General features: G+C 41.7%; 1 protein-coding gene across 2 annotated transcripts; it reads right to left on the reverse strand.

Annotated features, from left to right (window-relative positions):
- Positions 1-2,249: 2,249 nt before the first annotated feature.
- On the reverse strand, positions 2,250-12,762 carry ATF3 (activating transcription factor 3). 2 transcript variants are annotated; one of them, XM_069852820.1, is made up of 4 exons: positions 12,654-12,762; positions 6,728-6,971; positions 5,684-5,791; positions 2,250-4,439 (listed from the first exon to the last, which is right to left on the reverse strand). In XM_069852820.1, exons 2-4 carry the CDS (start codon positions 6,965-6,967, stop codon positions 4,242-4,244), a joined length of 546 nt encoding a protein of 181 aa, XP_069708921.1. In that variant the 5' UTR covers positions 6,968-6,971; positions 12,654-12,762; the 3' UTR covers positions 2,250-4,241. The 2 variants fall into 2 exon arrangements, with proteins under 2 accessions (XP_069708921.1, XP_069708920.1); XM_069852819.1 differs by lacking the exon at positions 12,654-12,762 and having other exon boundaries at positions 6,728-7,092.
- Positions 12,763-24,624: the final 11,862 nt, after the last annotated feature.

Consider the following 24,624-nt stretch of genomic DNA (forward strand, 5'->3'; position numbering starts at 1 on the left):
AAAGGGAGAAAAACTAAAAAAAAAAAAAGAAAAAGACCCCCAAACAAAAAGAACAAAAAGACCCACGAGAAAAATGCATGTGAGATACATATGTCATCCTGGATTTGGGATTTCTTTTTAAGAGAAAGTAGATTTCGTTTTCAAAATTATTTTGCTACTAATAAACAATTGTACAGTTTTATTTGCATTACCCATAAATCATCCAGTTTATTTTGCAAAACTAAGCATCGGTGTTTTTAAAACCATCCCTTTAATCAATAACTTCAAATTCTAATGGGCCCAGGTATAAAAGTTATTGTAAATTTAAATTTGTTATAATGCAGTTTCATTAAATGTTTCCAGTCTAGCATAAATCGTTGCCTCTACCCACCTTCAATATTGCTATTTATTCGTTTACATCAAGGGAAGAGCTAACAAAAAGTAGAAGGTGTTCTTTATTAGTGTACAGTGTAACACCAAACATGCTTTAATGTCTGCATAGACCCATACACACAGATTTAGCATCTAAAACAAGACCTAAGAAGAAGATGCGACATACTTTCTTCAAGGAATATCAATTATGGTATTAGGAATATGTCATAGAGACCAATGGTTTCATGGTTTCAGCTCACATGATTTAAAGAAATTATAAAATATCAGTTCGGGAATTCATATACTTAATTTTGCTGATAAAGTTTTCTAAAACAGGCCAGGCAGATAATTTATAAAATTATCAAATTAGAAGTGAATCAGGTATTCAAAAGTAAAATTTGATAGCAGTTATAGAAGAGTGCGTGAAAGGGTGAGTATACGTATCAAGACTGCAGAGCTGTAAATGGATGTACTGATAAGGAAAGTAAGCATTCAACATTGTCAAGCTCATAGTAGCCTAGATCTTCCTTTCAGATGATATTTTTAACTAGATTTTGCAATAGTGCAATGGATTTCCTGGTCCCTGGAGCTCCTGGCCTTCTATCTGACCTCTGTCTTACAAGTTATGACTGCCCATGAAGGATTGATGCCAAAAGTTTTTGTCCACATCACTGGCTGTAAAAACACAGGGACCTCTGTCTGGGTGTAGATATTTAGTTTCGGAAGGGCAGGATAGAACATTTTGTTCATCTTCTCTCATGCTTCACTATGCACACACACACACACAAACACACAGAGAAACAAATCAAACCCCGAATCTTGTTATACTGCTTTAGTATTTTCCATGTAACCATAGAAAGCAACCTATAAATATTAAAGCTTCACAGCAGAAAAAGCATTAAATCTGTTAGAAAGTTGAAATAATTATCAGCTGGCTGGTTGCGAGGTTAGGAAAGATTCAGTTCTAATTTCCAGTCCTTTAATCTAGGCCACAAATAAGAAATTAGCCTGAATTCACAAGCAACCTTGAAATAACAAAACTTTGTTTATACCTTGACAAGCAGTGGACAGTACCAATTTCAATTTAGGATGCTTATTGTTGTAAACCTATAAAACATGTTTGCTTGTTAATATCTCAGTGTTGTTTTAAGAAAATGAAGTTGCTTCTGGACCTTGAAAATTAGAATGAATTAAATGACACATGAATAAATATATATTAATTCTTTTTTATTAAAGTATCAAAACAAAATTGAGAATAGAAAACAAACTGTTTTTGATGCACCTTTAAGGTTCTCCTGAATAAAATATACTGTTAGAAAACTCATGCAACATTCTGCTCCTGTCTAGCTGTTTAAACACCCTTTCTCCTGGGCACAATGACATGAACTCGAGTACCATATTCTCTAGAGTGGCGTGCAGGAGCACGCATGCACACACACACATACAAGCAGAAGAAAACAGCTATGACTGCACGTATAACGAAATAAAAAATAGATTATCTTCTGACAATAGTGGTACCATATTAACATTTGGCATGCTAAGTAAGTAGCATCAAGCAACAAAAATATGACGCCTGCGTCACCAGTGATATGGTTAAAAGCAACCATACAAATTCCCTAAGGGATATATGTGAATTCTGTCATACTCTAGTCTCTGTGTTAACACTTCATAGGGGTATAGGAGGAAAAGAGTTCTGTCTGCTGGTATTTGATGTAGAAAACACAAAGCCAAGGCAAACTATACTGGAATGATGCCTCAGTCAAATACCAGTGAACATTTTTTGACAAGTTTATTGTAACACACTTCATGTATAGCCATTCTCTGACAAACAGCTGGCCCAGTTCCCCATGGAACTTGCCCTCTAAGCCAGGGAAGTTACAGCTGAGGCTCTGAACTCTGCCTACAGGGCACGTATAAAACTCTCATTGAAGTCAATGGAAAATCCTTCCAACATACAGAAAGACAAAGGATTCTCAGGACAGAATCGAACCTTGTATGTCATCTTTGTAATACATTCAGTTTTCAGATACATGAAGTACATATCTTTAAAATGTGATATAGGACATTACAATACATCCAGATCATAGGAAAATGTACTAAGAAGTTCTGTTGCAGAATATAACGATCATATAAGGATCAGGTATGATATCTGATAAGCTCATCCAGGACTTGTAAGGTAAGAAGCTTATGGCTGAGGTATCTTTCATTTTAGCCTTTAGAACAAAAACACAATTTCAACACTGCGTAACTGGTGTAAAATATTATGTACTGTAAGCTCCATTTTTATTGTCTTTTTCACTTAAATGGTGACATGGAGCATCCAGACACCACTGATGGAGGTACAGAATTTTGGAAGGTATAATCTCTGCACTCAGTCATTCAAAACACTTAGGTCATCATCCGTGGAAAAGATGAAGCATAGGTGTTTTCAGTAGTGGTGTCTCAAATACAACTGATGAAGTTCAGAAATATATAATATTAAACACCAAGAGATAAAAGTAAAAAGACAGCGCAACACTTGTGTTTTCAGTTTTATCTTGTTCGCAGTATTTATTAACTTTACTCATTACGGTATTAGTGATAAATAAGGATAGTATTTTCTTTTACAAAAAATTGTAAGGATATATTTTATAGGATTAAACAATCTGAGAATTTCACAGAAACATCAGAATTTAAACACTCATAGCTCCAACTGTTTTGTCCAGCAGCTCTTCTATCAGTTCAAAACCATCTACAGTTAGTATTTAATAAAAAATAAAACCAGTTATTCACTATATCAAAACTCTTGCCTCCTTTAGATTCTAAATAGCACTTCTGATTGACTGCAGTTGTCACCCAAGTGTAAAATAAAAGTAGCTGCAATCATAATTTTTCCCTCTGAATCACCTGGCAAAAGGAAATAATTCTGACCAGGATGGAAAATGCTTTGTCAATGTAACCTCTTCTGTCAGTAAGGGTTAACAGCGCGAGTTAAGGCTTTTAGGATTAGATCCTAGATGAATTTTCTTTTTTTTTTTAAAAATAAATTCATAATTAATGAGCCTGAGATTCACTCCTGAAGTTCTTTACTTGGGCAAAGCCTGTATCCATAGTTAGCTTCCTCTTTCCAGTAGGTCCAATTCAGCAAGTTGCCAAGTGGTGGTACAAGCTGCTCTTCAGCAATTCAAGGAAAGATTGTAGTCCCTGAAGGATGGTAGGTGGGCTTCCAGCTCATAAAATACAAACTTAGCTACATGGACATTTTTCAAGAAACATTTCTTTGTCACACCTACTAGGCTTTTCAAATTCAGTCTCTGAGATGAGTCATTGAAAAAAACTCACACAGGTGTTGTGAAAAAAAAATGACAAAGCTTAGTTGGAACTGAAGGCTTTTGTGTGTTTGTGTATATGTGTGTTAGGTTAGAATGCAACATTACGTATCAGTACGTTCTGCCAGGAACCATCCTCCTGGAAACCTCAAAACTTTAAAAATACTCTCAGTCTGCTTTCCCTACCAGCAACAAGGAAGAGTAGTGTCCATCCAGCACAGCTGTCTGTACCATGTGCATTGTTGGAAGTCATAGTGTTCTAGCACAAACATCGTGAGTGCAGATACTGTACACTAGCGGAGAGCTAAAACTTCTGAAGCTGTTGTCTGTAGCTCCTAGGAACAGCAATTATGACAGGTGCAAAACCTATATTTGAGGCAGAAGACTCTTCAATTTGATTGCAGCCAGATCTTCCAAGGGGAAGAATTGCTGTCAACCCAAAATTATTCTTTCCACTTAAGAAAGCAACCTGCCCTCCCTAAAGGCTCTTGACTAATACAATCCTACACATTACGTCAGATCCTCCACAGATTCTGGTAGTTGTTAAAAACACTATAAATGTTTCCATGTTTTCCATATCATTTAACCTTGCAATGTGCCTTCTTTGATCTGTTGAATAAAAAGATTCCTTTCATCCTCAGGTGTCCTTCCATTTTGTGCCCGAACTATACAAGTAGGCCTGTGAAGATTTAGCATGTATATCAAGTGCTGCTTCTCATTCTTTAGCTCTTCAATCTGGGCTTTTAATTCTGCATTGATAGTTTCCAGCTTTTCTGATTCCTAGTCACAAAGAACACACACAACTATTACAATGATTATTTTGAATAGTTAATTGCAGTGTTTATCTAATAGTTGCAGTAATTTTTTGATGGGAAAGCATATGACTAGCAAAGAAAGAAATCATATGTTCTTAGAGTCCTGTAATGATGAAACTATACCTCCCCCAGCTAATAATAGTCTAGAAAACAGATTGGCGGTTATCTTCTTTGGCCTTCAGAGAAGTGCAATGGAAGTTGAAAAGATAAATTCAGACTTGTATTCGCTTACACTAACAGGTGTCCAAAGCATTATTTCTATCTTCTTCAAAATTATTCTGAACTTTTTGGGTCCAAAATTGACCCAAAATTATCTATGCTTCTTATTAACTCCCTGGAACATCATATCACATACCATAACATATCATAACCCATGTTAAGCTAATAAAGTAAGGACATAGCATTTTTTTTCCCTCTGCCATGATATGGGAGTAAAGACAGGCCTGATGCTGCTGTAACATAGTTGTATGTCATGGCAGAGCACATGAAGATACAACTAGGGTCTTAAAACAGAGAATTCAGGAGTAAGCTAGTATGCCACCTGTTTCATAAAGAAGAATGGTTTATAGCCATTTCATAATGGGTATAAACTGGAGAGGGGCACATTTAGACTAGACATGAGGAGGAATTTCTTCACTATGAGAGCAGTGAGGCACTGGCACAGGTTGCTCAGGGAAGCTCTGGCTGCCCCATCCCTGGAGGTGTTCAAGGCCAGGTTGGATGGGGCCTTGGGCAGCCTGGTCTGGTGGGAGGTATCCTTGCCTATCGCAGGGGGGTTGGAACTAGATGATCTTTAAGGTCCCTTCCAACCCAAACTCTTCTACAATTCTATGATTCTGTGATTCTAAGACAGAAATTACTTGTCGGTGTTTGTAGGCTCTTGGTCTCCACACTCAATATTATATGAAATGAGATTTTACTTCTTTTTCTGTTCAATATGCACATTCAGATTAATATTATACCCATAGACAAGATTGGTCACTGAAACAGTAATCTCTCTTCATTCCTGCGACGCTTTCACTTTATCCCAATTTTAACCAGGTTCGGTTTTAATATATAGCATGCTCATTTTTTTATAACTAATGTTTGAAGGGTTTACAGAGTTTTGGGTGACATCCTTCTGTATTTCTTACTACGGCAGTACCCCATGCTACCTGTTTGGATCCTGGCAGGGTGACAGATTAAGAACAATTCAAGCTAGTCACTTACTTTCTGCAAACATTCTGTTTTTTCCTTCTTTTTGTTTCGGCACTTTGCAGCAGCAATTTTGTTCCTTTCCCTTCTTCGCTTTTTTCTTTCATCCTCTTCAGGAGAAAACTATCCCATAAAAAGAGATACACACAATCCATCAGATGTCATAAATAAATGACCTGTATTTTAATAAAATCTGAATTTTTAAAAGCAACATGGGTAGTGTTGTCAGTGCTTACATCATGAGTTACATAAGGATGCAATTCTGACCTTGCTTGCCATACAGTAAAATGGCAGTACCTCCATTAGAATTGTCAATAAAAACCTATCTGGAGTTTAGATGGATGTAATCCATGTGATGGTTCATTTTAAATCAATGCTACTCAAAAAATTTGCCAAGAGTCTCCCCAGGCTGACTCCCACACCTCCATCTCTCTGCCATTTCCCAAGGAAAAGGAGAGAAGGGCATGAGGAGCAAAGCAGAGGATGCAGTATGAACAAGCCATTAAAAATGCAGCAAACTAAAGGCAGTGCTGAAAAGGGGATATTAACACACTCCTTCAAACATTGTTTTGTTTCCTGCGGAGGCTCAGACCAAAGTGTAGCTATTTCCCTAACGTAAGCTATTTCTCCACTTCATAAGAGAAATGTTTTTCATAGACACTAATATCTTGAAGCAAAAACCCAGTGTGAACGTAGAACAGCTCTGTCTATCTTAGTCTAGCCCATAGGAGTCCTACCGGATTGTCCTCAGTGAAATAGAACCTCAGCAGTGACTTAGTCCAAGCCCAGCCACAAGTAGGCAGGGAAACCAGATTAAACACTGCAAAGCATTGTCCTTAGTCCATAATCAAAGATAAAATATCCAAAAATAAGTCTTAATGGAAAGGAGAAATATCAGAGGGTTTCTGAGAAGCATGTAACAGAAAGCCAAGCAACAGGCTTAAAAGGATCAAATATGATAGAGAGGATTGTCTGTGACTGATATAATTACTGATCTTATGGTGAAACTTTATTAGACAATTAATCATTCACACTGAAATGCTATTTAAAGAACCATACCTCTGTTTTCGTGATTGATGTTTCAATTGGCCTTTCAGAAACTGTCACTGTGTCCAATGTAGAAGACATTCTGTGAGCCTGACGCTTATTCTGAATGGCGAACCTCAGTTCCTCTTTCACCAGTGGGGTTAAATTAGTGAAATCATCAAACCCCAGTGACCCTGCAGGGGACAAAGTGGGAACAATTGCGGAGGCGCTGACTTCTAGTGCAGATACCTGGCCTGAGTGTTGCACCATCATTTTGCTGAAAGGTAAAGAGAGATAATAATAATAGTCTTTCAACAACTTGACAAAGGCAAATAGTATTTCCTAGAGGTATATTTTATAATGTAAAATCATACAGGGTTTTTTTGCCAGTTACCATTCCCCGTCTACCCCAATCTCTCATTACAGTCAAGCAGTTAAGAATTTGGTCGCTAGTAAAAACTTCTACTTCAGGTTAACTTCAAGCTGATATTTAAAAATAATGATAGTAGTAGCATTTCAGACAACATCTAGGTCTTTCTGAATGTTAATCTAAACAAAAAACATAGAATCATAGAATCGTTAGGTTGGAAAAGACCTTAGAGAACATCAACTCTAACTGCACCTGTCCACTACTAAATCATATCCCCAAGCACCTCATCTACCCGCCTTTCAAATTGTGTATATCTATGTATACTTTGAAGTTTTAAACTGGGAATGTGTGGCAAATGAGAATCAAGTGAAAAGGAATAGAAAGAAAAATAGAAACAAAAATCAGAAAGCAAACACTTTTATTTTTTTTTAAATCGCAGAAGGAGTTTAAGATTATCTCCATCCTGAGAGCTGTACCACCACAAAATTCCAGCTTCAAATGGACAGAGCATGTCTTTATCTCAACTACATTTAGACAAAGCTCAAAGATTTCTGCTAGGAGCTGAAGTCTGCTGACCAAGACAGACTCTGTCATCAAATTATCATGCTCAGTTTTACACAGAGTTGTCAACCTGGCTATAAACTGCTGAAAAACATTAAGAGCTGGCCCAAAGGTAAAAGTCTATACATACTCTGGGGCTTCAAAGCACAGGCTGAGTTGGAGGGATTGAGTCATGAAAAAAATGAAACCATTTGTTTCATTTCTTTGCTCTTGTAAAATCTTAAACTGTCCTCACGTGACCGCAATAAGAGTCTGAAATTCTTAAATATTTATGTTCAGATCTCCTGCTGACTTAAAACCCTGTGACTGAAGAGACTTCAGGAGAATTATGCCCATGGAGGAACCTAATTTCTAGTAGTTTTCCTAGGAAAGCGAACCTATACTACGGTGCTCTCTACTTTCTTATTTTTAGTCACTTTTATTAATCTTTAAGCTAGGTTTGGAGGGAGAGATGACCCCTATGTGCTTTGTGAAAATCAATGACTCCACTAAGGGAGAAAGAGGCAAAACTCAGCAGTCAGCCATCCCAAAGTTTTGGGCAACCTAGCTAGCTTATGCACACAGCTCGGCATGACAACCCATCTCTCAGCTGTAAGAGGTGAGATAAGAAATCTGGAAGAAAGCTGAGCACTTTCTGTGGGTGGTCCAAGGGACAAAAGGTGTAAATCCATAGGAAAACAGATTGTATTGCTTCGCTTATTCATAAAAGCAATTTCTGTTAAACTGGATTTTACCATGCTGATTTTCCAGCTTTCTTTGGTGTGTAGGTTTTAGTGGGAGTTAATAACCGTGCAGGTAATTACAGTATGTGTTATCTACTCATGATTGGAATTGTAATAATTATAGCAAAGTCGGTTGTAATTAACTTAGTGCAGGTAAGCAAATAGTTGCCTCGGGGCAGCAGTGTGGATAAGTTAAATTTCCACGTGGTCACTGCACACTACTTCCGTAACCCAGTATGAAATGTTTGAGGTCATGTGCCTTGACAAGAAGATAGATTTTGCTCAGAGATATCTAAAAATACACCGTAAATCCACACTGGCACACATTAGAGTAGAATCTGGTTCATCGTTAAGCGAGTTAAATATAAAAATATGAGGGCAATGAATTGCCAGTTGGTAGAAAATGCCATGTCCAGCTGCAGAGACTTCCTCACTTCTTCCTCACCCAGTGACCACAGAAGAGTTGAAGGTTTCCCAGAGTCTGAGGGTGAAATCCTGAACCCTCTGAAATCAAGAGGACTTTTTCTGTTGACCTCAATAGGGCCAGGATTTCACTCGTGGTTCTTAAAGATGAGGAAATTATTTGCAACAATTTGTTATTCAGAAAGACCTTGGGAAATTTATGTAATTCTCTTCAGAAAGCCCCTGCTCATGAGTCATATTTAAAGTACTGATACAGTTTAATCCTATAATCTCAGAAAGCTAGCAGTTACCCTTTTCCAACAAGTCAGAAACAGCCCTATAATTTCCAGCTGAAGTCCTCACAGCATTATTTGCCATTAAGCAACACTCAACCATTCAACTCATTTAAATGGGCTAATTTCAGACCACACTGAACCCCTCACTGCTAGCAGAAATTTCAGCTGTTTTTCACTGAATCCATCTCTTTGGCTGCCACTGATGGCTTCATTCAACAAAGTTATTTCTGTATTATTCAATCAAACTAGGAGTCTTAAATTAACAGTAAAACTATTTCTCCAGCCTATGAAATAATTAATTGGGATAATCATTTTCAAGCTCTGGTGGTATATTCATTTTTTTTTTTCCTGTTTAGGTGAACTTTTAATTAAGGTCAGCAGCGGTACCAGAGGAAATTAAGAATGTTTGTACTTGAGAAATTGTGTAAATTGTGGATTTCTACTAATTAATGCTAAGTGTAGCACAAACATCAACAAAACCTTAGTATAATGTCCTCAGGTACTCTCATCCATCTCTCATTAGTGTTAAAAAAAGGGAATGGGAGGGTGCCTGCAGGGTGGGGAAGCACAGAGTGGGAAGTGTCCTTGACTATAGAAACTTGCTCGTCTCCTGTCTGAACAGCTCACTGACCTTCCAGACATCCTGAAAGGCATCTCTGTTTATGCAGACTTTAGGGAAGGGAGGGCCTGCCAGGAGGGTTGAGGCTTGTGTAAAGATTTCTGCCAGGAGCAGAGTCCCGTTTTGCAGAGCTGTTTACCACCGGTTTGCTTTCCCGGGGTGCTTTCCTGGGACAGGGCTTCTGGATGGTGCCTAGCAGGGTAGGGTTCCAGTCCACCACAGAGGTCATTAGAAGCCACCGTGGAAGGAATAATAAGAATAATCAGCCTTATATCAAAGGTGGTCAGTGAGCTGAAGAGTCCCTTTTCGTAACAACACAGTAGAGGGTTGTGTTTTTTTCAGTTTCTGAGGAACAAATCTGCTTTTAGAAATGTTTTATAGGAATGAAAATTAGATTTTGCCAACAGGTTTCCCTTCCTCTTTCCCCAACTTTTCTACAAATTGTACCCGTACCTTTGTCTACAAGCCATCAAGAGCACTGCCTCATTTTCTCTGGGTTTGTAAAAGCTGGGGAAACAGAATGAGAACGTCAAGCCTTAAAGCGTGATCCCATTTGGGCTTTTCTGATATGTTCTCTGTTTACTCTGTAAGACCACGCACATGGATTTTGGCTCCAGGGTGGTTTGAAAGGTTCTTGTGAAGTTACTGATACTGAAGGTGCTGAGCATTTCACAGACCTGTACTGGAAAAGCACAGCTTGTTCCCAGTGTGAGTTAATGCTTCGTCACTTTATCCTTAATCTTGAAATTCTCCAAAGAGAACAGCTTTTCTACCAACAGTACACTCCCAATTCAGGTAGATTCAAGCAACTTTATTTGTTCTCTCTCTACTTTTCAAAGGAAGAGGCACACACTTTTGGTGTTTTGGTTTTGTTCCCCACCTTTTCCCCTCCCTGGTGATTCTTTCCATCTACAGTGAAGTTTTACATCTCACTGACAATTATTTAATTCCAGGACATACTTCCTAGCTGTGCATTTCCATTATTTAAGGGTATTCCTGTATATATTAATACTAAAACCGACTACTTCCAGTCTTTCCTTTTTTGCTTAGCTGCAGATGGCTGACCGTGCCTCTCGGTTTTATTTCTTCACACGAATTCCTTTTCCTCTGGTGCTGATGCAATAAACCCCGATAACCATTGAGGTTAATCTTAAACAGCATTAAGAGCAATTACAGTTCACAACCTCCGTGCACGCTGGTTGACCTTAAGCTTTCTGACATCCCACATCATTCCTGAACCATTTTCTGCTGCCTTCCAGCTTTCTCAAATGCTGTTAGTAGGAGGAAAATTGATTTCTAACAGGAAACTCGTTCTCTGGAACAAGTTTGCCGTTGTGTCACGCCTGACTTGATTAGGCAACAGCTCGGCAACTGATATTCTTCTTGTCAAGGCGCGGGGACAGAAAGAAAAGCGAATGTGCCCGGCTCACACCGAGATTCCCACTCATTTTGTACAGATAACGTATGACACAGTGCACAGTCGTGGCGGCGCAGTCACCCATCGCCACAGCCCCACACAGCTCCCCAGTCCGGGCTCTGCGCACCCCGCGCTGCTGCAGCCGGTGCCGCCTGCCGGGGCATCCCGGTGCCGGTGCCGTGCCCCACCGAGCCCACCCCGCCGCATTTGGGCACCCCGGACGGTGTCTGTGCCGGAACCGGTCCCGGTGCCAGTGCCCGCCCGGCTGCGCTCTAGCACCCCCACCAGTCCCGGTCCTGGAACCAGTGCTAGTGCCGGTACTGGCCCCGGTGCCAGTGCCCGTTTGGCTGCACTCGGGCATCCTGGCCGGTCCCGGTACTGGTGCCGGTGTCCCCACTGAGCCCCCTTGCCACGCTCGGGCATCCCTGCCGGCACCGGGTTTGGTCCCGGTCCCGGTGTCGGTACCCACAGCCGCCACCCCGCGCTCGGACAACCCCCGGACATCCCCTCCGCTCCCGGTGCCGGTCCCAGTCCCGGTGCCGGTCCCAGTCCCTGTATCAGTCCCAGTGCCGGTGTCGGTCCCACTCCCGGTCCTGGTGCCCAGGAGCGGTGCCGCCGCGCTCGGACATCCCCCGGGGCCGGTGCCAGTCCCAGTCTCACTCCAGTTCCAATGCCGGTCCCAGTCCCGGTCCCAGTCCCGGTCCCAGTCCCAGTGACGGTGCCGGTCCTAGTGCCGGTCCCAGTGCTGGGACCGGGACCGGTGCCAGTGCCGTTCCCAGTCCCAGTCCCAGTGCCGGTCCCGGTGCCCAGGAGCGGCTTGGCGGCGCTCGGGCACCCCCCGGTCCCGGTCCCAGTGACGGTCCCAGTCCCTGTATCAGTCCCGCTGCCGGTCCCGCCGCCGGTGCCGGTCCTAGTGCCAGTCCCGGTCCCAGCCCCAGTCCCAGTCCCAGTCCCAGTCCCAGTGTCGGTCCCGGTGCCGGTCCCGGTGCCCAGGAGCGGCTCGGCGGGGCGCTCGGGCATCCCCCGGTGCCGGTCCCAGTCCCGGTGCCGGTTCCAGTCCCTGTCCCTGTCCCAGTCCCGCTGCCGGTGCCGGTTCCTGTCCCTGTCCCTGTCCCTGTCCCTGTCCCTGTCCCGGTGCCGGTGCCGGTTCCAGTTCCTGTCCCTGTCCCAGTCCCAGTCCCAGTCCCAGTCCCAGTCCCGGTGCCGGTCCCAGTCCCAGTCCCAGTCCCAGTGCCGGTGCCGGTTCCAGTCCCTGTCCCTGTCCCTGTCCCTGTCCCTGTCCCGGTCCCGGTCCCTGTCTCTGTCCCGGTCCCGGTCCCTGTCCCTGTCCCAGTCCCTGTGCCCGTCCCGGTGCCGGTGCCGCGCGGATCGGGCCGCGCTGCCGGGTCCGTCCGGTCCCTCCCGTCTCTCCCATCTCCCGGCGGGCTCTTCCCCGAGCCCGGGGCGGCGGGTCCCTCCCGGGGAAGCGGCGGCACCGTCTCATCCCACCCTTTCTCCGGCGGCCAAACTTTCTTTCCCCCTCCCTCCTGCGCCCAGACCCCGACCTCCTCCGCTCTTTTCTCCCCGGGCTACCTTCCTCCCGCGGCTCTCGGGGGCTCCACTCGCCTCCGTCCCGGTTATCCTCTCTCCTTCTCCTCCGGGAGAGCCTCTCCCGCCGCTCCCCGCCGCTCTGCCTCCAGCCCGGGTTGCATCACCCCGCTTTATATAGCCGAGCGGGGAGCTCTGGTATTTACTCTGGCGGCGAGTCCCGGGCTGATGTCATGCTATTAATAGCCTCCCCGAAAGAGAAGGAGGAGGGAAGCGGAGCCCGAGGCGGTGATGCAAGGTTTCCCTCGGCTCGGCACGGCTCGGCGGGGCTCGGCACGGCGCTGATCGCGCCGTGCCGAGCCCCGCCGAGCCGTGCCGAGCCGACCTCCATCCCTCCATGCTCCAGCATCCCCTCTTTCCCTTCCCCTCCTTCCCTTCCTCCCGCTTTTCCAAACTTAAGCCTCGTCTCCGGGCCGGTTTGCCGCTGGGGATCAATCAAATCCGCTCCCACGACAGCGCACGGTTTTCTTCTAATTTCAGGGAAAAGCAGCGAGTCTCTATAGGAGAGAGGGAAATGGGGTTGTAGCTGTGCTGATGGGTTTTTTTTTTTTTGCTTTATTCTTTTTGTTCGTTTGTTTGTTTCCATACGTTTCTGGTTTGTTAAACGACAGAAATCGCCCTCAAAGTGCTAGAAAATCAGATTTGTCAACAAAGCTTTTACCCTGGAGACTTACAAAGAGACGGACACCGTCTTATCCAGCACAATAATATCCCATGTACGACACATCTTCTCATTAAAACTACCTTCCAGCCTCTGCAATAGGCATGAAAATATCAGGAGGATATTCTCACTAAACCAATATAAAATGTATACCCTGATTAAGCGCTCCAGCCACTTGCTTAATTAATTAATTAATTAATTAATACTGTTCAGCGTGGCTGTATTTTGATAACAGGCACTATGTCTCAAATGGTATATGCTGGGATATATTCATTGTTTGGAGCATTTTATCAAGGATAACTGTTTCTAATACTAGTTTTAAAGTCCCTCTGTATCTCCCTCTATGTGCATGTGGCTGCTTGTGTGCGTGTATACGTGTATGTACATATTTATGTAGATACGCATATCAATAAACGTACAGATTGACCACACAGACAAAGTAGTAATCTTAGCTTTTCAAACATTTCAGTGCTAGTATGCTCAACGTTGCAACCTTAACACTCCCTGTATACACTGATTTGTCCGGCTTTGAAGGAAAAATAATAATAATCTAGTGGGGGAGGGAAGGAGTCTGAATTAGTGACGTTTGCTTTCCTCCTGTGGAAGCTGCAGTCGCTCACTTTGCTCCTCAAACAATGAAGTGCACTTTGTAGAAGGCAGGAGTAAGTCCCTCTGACCCACCTGGCAGCCCTCTGTTAAAGGCAAGCTGCAGGCTTTACTTTTTCACTCACCTATAGATAAATCATTCTCAGCTCATTCAAAACGTTTGTTGCCTTATCTTTATTAATCTAGGTAAAACAACGCTGACTATAACGCCAGGCAAAACCTTTGCTCTTCGAAAGGTTTTAGAGCAATCTTTACAATTCAGCTCAGTGCAGCTCGTGAAGTTCCTTTTACTTCAGAGACATAATTCTATAATTCATGCCGTGTTCAAGAACAGCTGGCATCATTTTTCTCAAGCCTAGAAGAAAAAATAAATCCCTCTCAAGCAGAGGCCAAATGTGGAAAATTTCTTCCCAGAAGATACTTGGTTGGAAAGTTTGGAGCATGAAGTTATTGTGGAAACATGTTAGCAACATCAGATTTAGTGGCCGTGTCCAGGTGACTGCTGTAATTCTGACAGAGATTTAGCAACTGTTGGTTCTTATTTCGCTAGCAGGACCAGAAGCAGGAATTTATTTAGAGAATTTTCAGCTATGCAGAGCATTGTCATAGAATAATGAAGCGGGGGAAACGCAGTTCCTTCATTCAGTGTGGGCAGAAGCACCTTGGAAATCCAAGGGTTGTTATCCTGTTGTTTAAGGGTCACTAACATCTACTTGATTATTTTGTTTTGAAGCTGTACTATCTTATGCAAAACTAAAGGCAAGAGATTTGTTTGCTATATGATACTGCTTCACCACTGCTGGTACCCTTATTGCCAATGAACTACAGCCAGTCCTAAAAACCGACGGCAAAGCAGTTGTGTTGGTTCTTGAACTACTCCTGAGACAGCTCCTCCCTGCAAAGCAAACAGAGAGATGTTTCCTGTGTGCATTTAAGATTAGGCCACTGAAACATGTCCTGGCTTGAAATTCTTAAGTGAAAAAAGAAAATGAAACCACAGTGAAACATAAACCCAGTTCCACTGCGTCGCATTGGTTTTGCCCTTTCCCCCCTTAAAACAAAGCTAACTTGATCACAGCCAAGATGTAAAAAAACCCACAACAAAATTAATAATTAAGACTATCAGGAAGTTAAAGTAAAACCCAGTACAGTCACCAGATGCCCTAATATCTTTTGCCAGTTTCATTTTCCACCTCATAAAATATCTTTCATTTGTCTTTATCTGAACATTGACCAGTCCGTTTCCATTTCATTTCTTTCTTTTGTCACAGCCTTCAGGGGACAGTCTCCCCAAAACAGCAGTCATTTCACAGAGGTGACATTCATGTTCACTGTTTCTGATTTCCCTTAAGCCAAGTACAACAGCTCATCACCAGAAGACCAACATGTATTGGGTCTTTCTCTGCAGAGACATTAGGCTGAATACCAGCCTGCCGTGTGGCACTTGCAACTTTCCATAAATCTCCAGTGTAAATAGTTATTTCTTTTACTTTTTCCTGACCATATCCTGCCTCTATATTCCTTGACACTACTTCACACACTGTGGATATTTGATTAAAAGTAAAATACGTCTGCCTTTTTGCTAAACAGAGCTACAGACATCATTATACAGAGCAAACGACTCGCATCCCTACAGCAAAAGCTCTCTGCTGTCTCATGTCTTAACATTTATGCAAATGTAGGATGTCAGTCAGAGTAACACAATTACAATCCCCATGTCCCATCCAGATCCTATGTTGCTTTATGGTCACACAGTTCCATTAAGCCTATTCGGTCTGCTGAAAATATCATGACATGTAAATAAATAAAATGTGTAGTGATATCTTGAGTAAAACTTGTCTCTATGTGCTTTGCAGTTTTAATGCTATCGAGTTTTGAAATTACTTTAACCCTGATGGGTCCAACTTTTCTCTGCATAGCTCATATATGAGAAAGAGGTTTCCAGAATTCAGATTCATCATATTGTAAATCAGCATGGAATCAGTTTTTTTTGGCTCTGCCCAAATAAAGCGTTCTCTATTTCTGTGATAGGAATTAACCTTCACTGGGATTTTTGCTATGCACTACATTAAGGTCTGAATCTACGTAGTAAGACTCTCCTATTCACCAAAACATGCCCTAATTTTGAGACAATTTTCCCATATTTCTGGGCTAGCACCAGAGCTGAAACTTGAGACTGTTTTTTTTCTGAGGCTTACATCGCTACTGCTCGAACAAGGGGAGTAACATGCGGTCGAATTATCATCAGCTATCCCCACTCAGACCTGGCCTTTTAAGCTGTAGCCTGGGGACCCCTTGGCATCCATGGGCTACTTCCAAGAGTTTGTCTGAAAAGCAACTGGGAAAAACCCCCAATCCTACAGTACTGAGGATCAAATTCACTCTGGAAGGTTTGGATCTTTATGGGAGCAAGAGGTACAAAAATTGAAGGGAGTTAAAAACCATGGAGTTAGAGGACAGATTCTCACAAAGGCTGTATGGCAAACCCTGCTACTGTCTCACATCTAATACCACTGAAGAAGATGAGTATATGTCTTGTGGAAGAAAGTAACAGCGCTATTTTAACTTCTTTTATTCCTTAACACTGAAGATGAAATTTATTTTCTTCTGGCTCTTCTGCTCTCACCTTTCCTTCTTTACTGTCTATTCCATCACTATCCCTCTAAATCCATTTATTCTCCACTTATTATCTCCTTTTGGACATTTAATTTCCTCCTCTCTTTTGCTTTGTTTCAGCAACAGCCACCTTTCCCATTTTCTTTAAACAGCAGCTTCTCCTTTTCTTTTGCCACTTCCCTGTTTCTCCTCCTCTCACTTCTCTCTTTTCCCTCTCTGTATTCCTGGATTCTGTCATCCCCCTTTCTGTTCTCTTTTTCCAGCAATTTTTCTCCCATTGGTCCTTCTGCTCCTGCCCCAGCAGCTTCCTCAGTTAAAATGAGTCACTTTAATTTTCTCTTTCGCTTTCTGTCATTTTACTTTTTGTTTCTCCACTAATGAGATGGAGGCACTGATATCAATGTTACTGGTGCGTGCAACAAGAGGTACCTTGCAGGAACAGATTCTGGTGCCCAAAATTACCGTGAACTTTAATGAAGCTTTACTAAACTAAATGTTCCCCAAATTTGTCAGTCATTTTTATATGCAGTGCTTTGGGAGTGTGGGGTTGGGGGACAAGTTATATCAACATCCCATCTCTCTAGCTGAGAGACAGTCTCAATGCTGGTCCAGCCAAGTATATCCTCAATATGCCAGATATATTAATTGCTCTCCAATTTGTAATTGGAGAGCAATTAATAAAATAAAGGCAAGTGTAAATTAGATCTCGCTTATGGTGCCTTGATAATTCCATCCATTTAATGGCAAGAAAAGCTCCATCTTCACAGATTCTCCCCTTCACCCCCCCCCCATCCTTTCCACCTTGTAAAATCACGCCAAATTACATCTGAGAGCAGTTAAAGATCCATTCAGAACTTCATCAGTGGCTTTATGCATAAAAAATATCATCACCGATTGCAGTACTAAGACCTGGTCCAACTGTTACTGAAGTCAATGGAAAGATTCCCGTTGACTTCAACAATTGATAAATTTAGCCCCCCGGGTCTATGAAAAATCAGCAGTTAGTCACACTGGTTCTCAGTATACAAAACGCTCCACTTGCAATGGCTTAAAATAAGTACTTAGAAATTATTTTCTGAAGGTGTGTATTTTCCTTTGGTGGAATAATGTAATTATGCTTTGTATTCTTGTAGTTTTCCAGGTAAACGCTGAGGATGAGAGGAAGTGAGTGAGAGCATATGCCTATTTTTACTGTGATAAGTTACAAATATTTTGGATACATTATGTAATCATCATGCTGCTACACACAAATTCACACACACAAACACATATCCCCTATAAAAACGACTTGTTCCCATTGACTACCCTTGGAACTGTGCACATGTAAGAACACTCTGGAGCTTAATGCTACTAATGATACTTTAAACAGCTCTTCTAATCTTCCTGGTAAATATGTAAATTACAATTAAAAATGCACATTTATAATTATTAAACAAAACATTGATTTATACATAAATTATATTTCAAATAAAAAGAACGCATGACACAAATTTGCTATCTAAAGAAAATTCAAAACCAAGGCTGCCATTGCAGCGTTCATTCTGCTTATCATTTGTCCTCTCACCTACTTCACATAAGCATGTGAAAGGAACGCATGAATGATTTTAATTTGCAGCCTCTTATCTTTCCTGGTTTATTTTTTCGGCTTTAACTGTACAGTAACTTGCCCAGATAATAAGAACAAAGTGTAAGTAAAGAGAAAGCAATAGAGCTGCACACAATTTTCAAAGCAGACTGTCTTAATTCCAATCAGAGAGGCGTTTCCTGAGCCTAAATTCTGACTGCTCTCTGGGCACAGCAGGCTGCTTGTAAGGCCACTTCAGCAATGAGGGAAGATGCAGGATGTCACTGCACCCACCTGGGGTCTCCATGTGGTTCTCAGCCTCTTGCAGAACACCATCCACTGTGAGGCAGGGTCTACCTTTTTTCCAGTCAATCTCTGAAGCAAAATGGTTACAGACAGAAAAAAACTGGACCCTAGGATGCCCCATGTCCAGAGGCACATCCTCAACACAAGTCTGTAACATGAGGTACCATCTGCTTTATTGTTTAACCTGCTACTATCTTCATGATAGCACAGTTTGTGCAGGGGAAGTCAAGAGTAAGATTCCCCAACAGCACGGCTGATCGGTTTGTGGTGAGATCATTTCTCCACAGAAAGAGGGACCGTGAGTTTCATACTTCTCAGCCAGAGGAGAGAAATCAACTCGGGTCACTCCCTCCAGACCAAGTGCTCTCACTGAGAGTTTTATTAAAAGACCAGCACAATTCCTAGTGCAAGTTTAGAAGGGAAGTTTAGGGCCATGAATGCCCCAACCAGCATGTTGCTTCTCTCTGCACTTCAGCTTAGATGGTAAGCAGGAGAGATGGGGACATAAATTTTCAGCATGCCCAGCCTCTTTCTGTGCAGCTGGGCTTCAGTCCTCCAACACCAGACATAATTATTAATGAGGCAGAGGAGGACACTGCTCCTCACTGGACTGGAAGTCAGAAAACGAGAGGGCTCCTTATTCACTGTCTTTATGATTTCAGATAACCTGATGGTCTTCCTTTGGTTCTGTTTCCCAGCCTGCTGAAATGAGTAATGGTATTTTACATTCTAGGGAGAAGTAGCTGAGATTCCCAAACAGAAATCATGGATAAGACTGGTGTATTTTATTTTTATGTCTAATTTTAATTAGCACTTTAATGGGCCATCAGACCTGGGCATTTTGTTGCTGGATGCTCTCCAGGTGCATTATTACGTGTTCTTGCTATTCAATATTTGTGACAGTAGTATTCAGCTGCCCCAGCAAGGATTCTGGGTATTATTTTCTTATATGTTAGGGTTTTATATTGAGCTTTAAAAAGGATGATGATCTTTCAGTTGTCAAATAGAAGCCCAGATTCAGCACAGCAATTAAATACATAAGTGAATAGGCTCTGTCCAAAAGCCTTGCCTAACTGAAGACTTGCTGTTAATGAAGATCTAAAATAGCCTCTATAAATATTATAACTTATCCCAGTCGAATTATATTTCTTCTAACACATTTGGGTTGAGAACACCTGACAGGGTATAATATTGTGGTCTTTTGTCAAGGTCCTTATTTTGACAGTTTTCTTATATGTATGGGCTGATCAACTAATTCATTACAGACTTCTGAATACAGAAATTACTGTTATTTTTCTAAAACAAAAAAAAGATTTAGAATTTTAGTAGATGCTGAGTTATTAAAATGAACAAAACCCTAAGAACATTAAAGAGACCTAGAGGCAAAAGCAAAGTTTGGCATAGAGAAAGCAGAATGCTTCGTCCACCTCTTAATATTAAAGTTTACCTTAACAGTGGATGTAAGAGGAGTGCCTAGTTAGTAAAAAGTAAGGTATGCTGTATCTTCTAACCATCTCTAAGGTAAATTTCCTTTTAATTACTATTTTTCACTCTAATTCTAACATTTGGGATTTCTCAAATCAATTAAGCCTATTTTTTTCAGTAAGTTATTTAGAGGTAAATATTTCCTGCACTGAACTAGGAATGCAAAGGATTAATATCTGGCCATTCGCACGCATCATCCCACATGTCCAGATGAACTCCTGTGCATTTGAGGCCATAGGCTTTGCCGGCTAAAGCATTCTTGGAAGCCTTCCACTCTAAAGTGAGCCTCCCTGCAGCAGCAGGAATAGCTAATGTGTGTCATGTATAAGCAATGAAGACTGGCAAGAAAAGCATTTTCTGGGAGTTTAACGATCAGATGGAGAGTTTTCATCCCCACATCCGTGCTCAGCTTGTCATTTACTTAGAGGAGATGCCTTTCCTATTAGGCATGTTTACTATTATACTTCGTGACAACGTAAAATATAAAGAAGAAAGCAGAATAATCTCTACTTCACTTGTAAAAGTTAAGCTCCAAATCCAGCAAATAAGAAATAGTGGAAAAAGTAGAAATAGAACTGGACCCAAGGCACTGTGGACTGCAGGGACCAGAATGGGGACGTGAGAGAGCCATTGCATATAAAGATATTTTGCAAGCTACATAAAAAAATCGGAGAGAAGCAAGAAAACTCATCAGATCAACTGCAGGTCAAAAAGACTTGTCAGTTGGTTGGATCTGATCAGATTTACATGAATTGCTACTTGTTTTTAATGGGTTATTTTGTCCCAGAACCATTTCAGGCTCTTCACAGCATATGAGCAAATGTAAGAGTAAGGCAGACTTAGAAATATGATGGAGTTATTAAACTGTTTTCAAGAAACAAGATTATGTGGATGATTTTCTAGGTTGTGTATCCTTTCGAACTAGTAAATACTTCCCTATATTTTCTGTCACTGCTTCCTGGCACTACTCAAATCATAATTTGTACAAGCACATGTGAGAAGATCTTGCTTATGCTATAGCTTCAAGGAGCAGGAAAATCAAAGAAAATCCTGCCAAACAGAGAGGACCAGCAAGGTGAAGTAGAATATTTACTGCATAAGAGAGTACTTCGGTAGTTGTTTCTGGAGACAGAAAGCTGTCCTGGGAAAGTAATTCTCTAGCATGTACAGATGGAGCTAGTCAGAGTAGGCACTTTCTTATTGTCAAGAATTATCAAGACATTTAAGAACCGATGTGGGAGTCTCTTCTCAGATACCACTCCCGTGAAGTTCAGTGCAAGGTCAGCCCCAATTAATTTTGCAACGCTGTACAAATAATGAGAAAGGACTGCTTCTCCAGAATTGCTGATTATCATTTCAAGAGTCTGCTTGGTCTTGCAGATAAATAATGAAGGCTTTTTAGTGATACTTCACACAAGAACATACATACTAGTCTAAAACTGTAAGGATCCAGGCAATCAAAGACACTATGCTCCCCTAATATATATAGAAAAGAGACTGTGCTATGCAATCAGCCATCAGTCAGCATGAGAAAGTAAAGATACAAAAATAAAATACTCCTGTAAACGCTATTAGGAGTATTAAGCAGATTCCATTCTGACTTCATGGTGTTCTATGCAGGAATTCAATAGTGGTTTGCTTCACATTAAGGGAGGGATTTACCATTTTTAAGGGCTCAGTTTCCCATAAAGAGAAAGTGTGGTTCAAGTCTATTTAAAATTATAATTTTTTCCCATAAATGAAAGCTGATCAAAGTAAAGCATGTTTTAACATCCTATTTTAAAGAGATAGGTGCCTGTAGTTCTAGAGGGGAAGATAGTTTCCTTACTAATGCAGAAGTATTTCTTGCCCTTATGTGAGCCAAGATAGTCTATTTTACACCCTTTCTATTAGGCAAAAAACCCTGAAATGTATAGTTAAGCACATGTCTTGATGACATCTATGTTGTGGCACAGTAGGCAGTATCAAGCAGCCTCCAGCTCAGCCTGGCACTTCATTATGAATTCATAGCTGTTCCCCACTATAAAACTCTCAGAAGGAGTTTTGCTTGAGTTGGCATTGCAGGATCAGTCCTATGATTTGTTTGGAAACCATAAATTAGGCTCCATGTTAAGCATCCTAGCTTTGGTGAGGCTGCATCTGTCAGTACCATTTATACACTACTTTACTTTAAAAAGTTAGATAAATCATCAGCTTTGTGGCTGCAACAGACACTAAAGATACGACAGAGTTCCCAAAACAAGCCACGAACTCCTCTCAGATATAAATTGGAATAACTGCTTTCATTTCATCACCCAAAGATTTGGCTTGAGATGGTTCAGTTTGATATTTTTTTGTTTATTATTTATTTTGTGCTCAAAGCGTCTGTATGAAGAAGAGAGAACATCTAACCTAGCAGGCAACATTTAAATTTGGTAGGTCTTTTTCACAGATGATTTGTGCTTTGTGTAAAATGGGTTGTTCTTCCTCCAGAGTTTTCTCAACAATCTCCTTACTGGCCTGTACAATCTCTTGAACTCAGGCTGTAAATCAGCCATATGCTAGGCTGACTGTGCTTGCAGTGAAGAAAGGCTCTCACAGCATGTGTGACACACACAGTTTTCTTCACAGAGCGGGAGTTAAACATGTAGTCAGGTTGTTGGGTTTTGGTTTACAGTTATTACGGGCCACTATAATATTTGCTAAAAAGATAAATAATTTTAAAAATAATCACTTTTTTTCCATTAATGCTCTGTATCCTTAAAATATCCACGCAGAAGTCTAATCATGTGTAGGTCTCACCACCAACTTGAATATATACTTTACACACTTTTCCCTTTTCAAAATGCCCATTGTACAAATTCTTACAAGAAGTGTTTTAATGAAGCTGTATTCCTGGCCACAGCCCAGCTCCTCAGGAGGTCACCAGCACACTCATGTGGCTTCTCTTCCATCACAGGTATTCCTACCACAGGGTATTGGTAGGACAGAGGCACAGGCCTCCTGTCTAAACTGGTTCCTGTAAACTATGTAACAGGGCAACTTCAGCATCCTTTGGCTTCCTGACATAATCTATTCATTGAATTGTACTTATTAGCAAATGTACTTGCCCCAGATGGACTGCTTACAAAGCCTGAGTGGGTTATAGTGACCTTTCTTCTATTACCCTAGTCAAAGCCATGTCCTCAGCTCTCATGACACCTGCTACGTATCTCCCAGAACTCAACAGAAGGGTTATTGGGTGAAATTTAGTACAGGAGATGCGATGAACTGAGCTACCAGTCATCAACTATTATCATCGTGGTGACTGTTAGCACCATGATCGCCTGTCAGCATAGTCATCTCCTATTTTCCAAATCCCCTCCTTGGCTGATACAAGTGTCTTCACCCTCAGCTCTTGATCTTGGTTCATTTTGGTCTCAATTCTCCTTTCCTTTCCCCATAGTGACTTCACGGACTCCAGTACATCTGCACTTCATCTGCACTGATGAAAAGAGAGTTGAGCTTTGAGTCCAAGTTCTCAAAGACCTTTGGCCTAACATCCATTCATACTTACAGATAAGACACCTAAATATCTTGAAAGATACGAGCGATAAATGTTCTCTCTTGGCTATCCTTCCTTCTACCAAAGCATGGATTATTTTAGACTCTACATGTGTACCTTATTCCCATTGCAGTCTGTGAGGCCACATTTCCATTGATGTAAGCATTAAACCAGCAGCAGGGTTAGAGCAGGCCCTAATTATATTACAGTTTAATAGGGAAACAGAACATGTCAAGTGAGAGGTCAGCAACATATTTTTGGAGCACATCTCAAAGTTCACCCAGTATGTATCTTTGCTTTACTTGGAATATTCATAGTTTGTTTGTTTAAAACTTGAACTATCCTTTCTGTGAGTTTCTCCTGAGACACGCCTGGGACAAAGACAGTGTGCAGAACCTCAGCTGCAGCCAGCAGTCATCAGCTGCAGGAGAATTTGGATCCTACTTCTTTTTTAATCCTCCTGCAATGCAATCAAATCCCAACTTTCTTTACAGAAAACCCTCACCCAGGGTTATAAACACCCTGGCACCCCAATCCCATAGGCACCACGCCTAGCAACCTTCCTGTTCCTAAGCACCTCAAAGTCTCATTTCTGCACAGATGCTCAAATACAACTGCTACTCATCTAGGGACCTTCCTCAGGACTGCATCCAGTGGGTTCGTAATACTAAATCTTACCCTCACTCCTCCAAGGAGTGTGTTTTCTGATCATGTGGTAGGAGTGAGCCCTACACAGGGAAGGTGTGCCTTTCTTTCAAACGCTATGTGCATTTTAGGGCACTTGCTCCAAAGACGTAAAAACACAGCTCCATTTCTGCTCTAAAAAAATGCTTGCATAAAACCTTCAAGCAGTCCTGGGAGCAAAAACCAGAAACGGAGTTTCCTCCTGAGCCACCTCTCCCTGTTTTCTGTATGGCCTCAACAAGGAGCATGGAGGGTGCTTCTCTCTCCATCAGTAGCCTGATAGCTCAGGCAATGCCCTAGATCCAAAGAAATACAAGATTGTTAGACATTGTTAGATTGTTAGACAACGAGTGGAACAGAACCTGGCTATTGCCTATCCCTATTGAACGCTTAGAGGAAGAAGCACTACCTCATCCTTCCATCAACATTTGTAAGGAAGGAGTGATGCCTTGCCAAACTGAAATTAAGAGGCCAAAGCACAGGCAGGCATCTCAGGTTTGTGGCTCTCAAC

This window comes from Phaenicophaeus curvirostris, chromosome 2 (genome assembly GCF_032191515.1).
Source record: "Phaenicophaeus curvirostris isolate KB17595 chromosome 2, BPBGC_Pcur_1.0, whole genome shotgun sequence".
Classification (NCBI taxonomy): domain Eukaryota; kingdom Metazoa; phylum Chordata; class Aves; order Cuculiformes; family Cuculidae; genus Phaenicophaeus; species Phaenicophaeus curvirostris.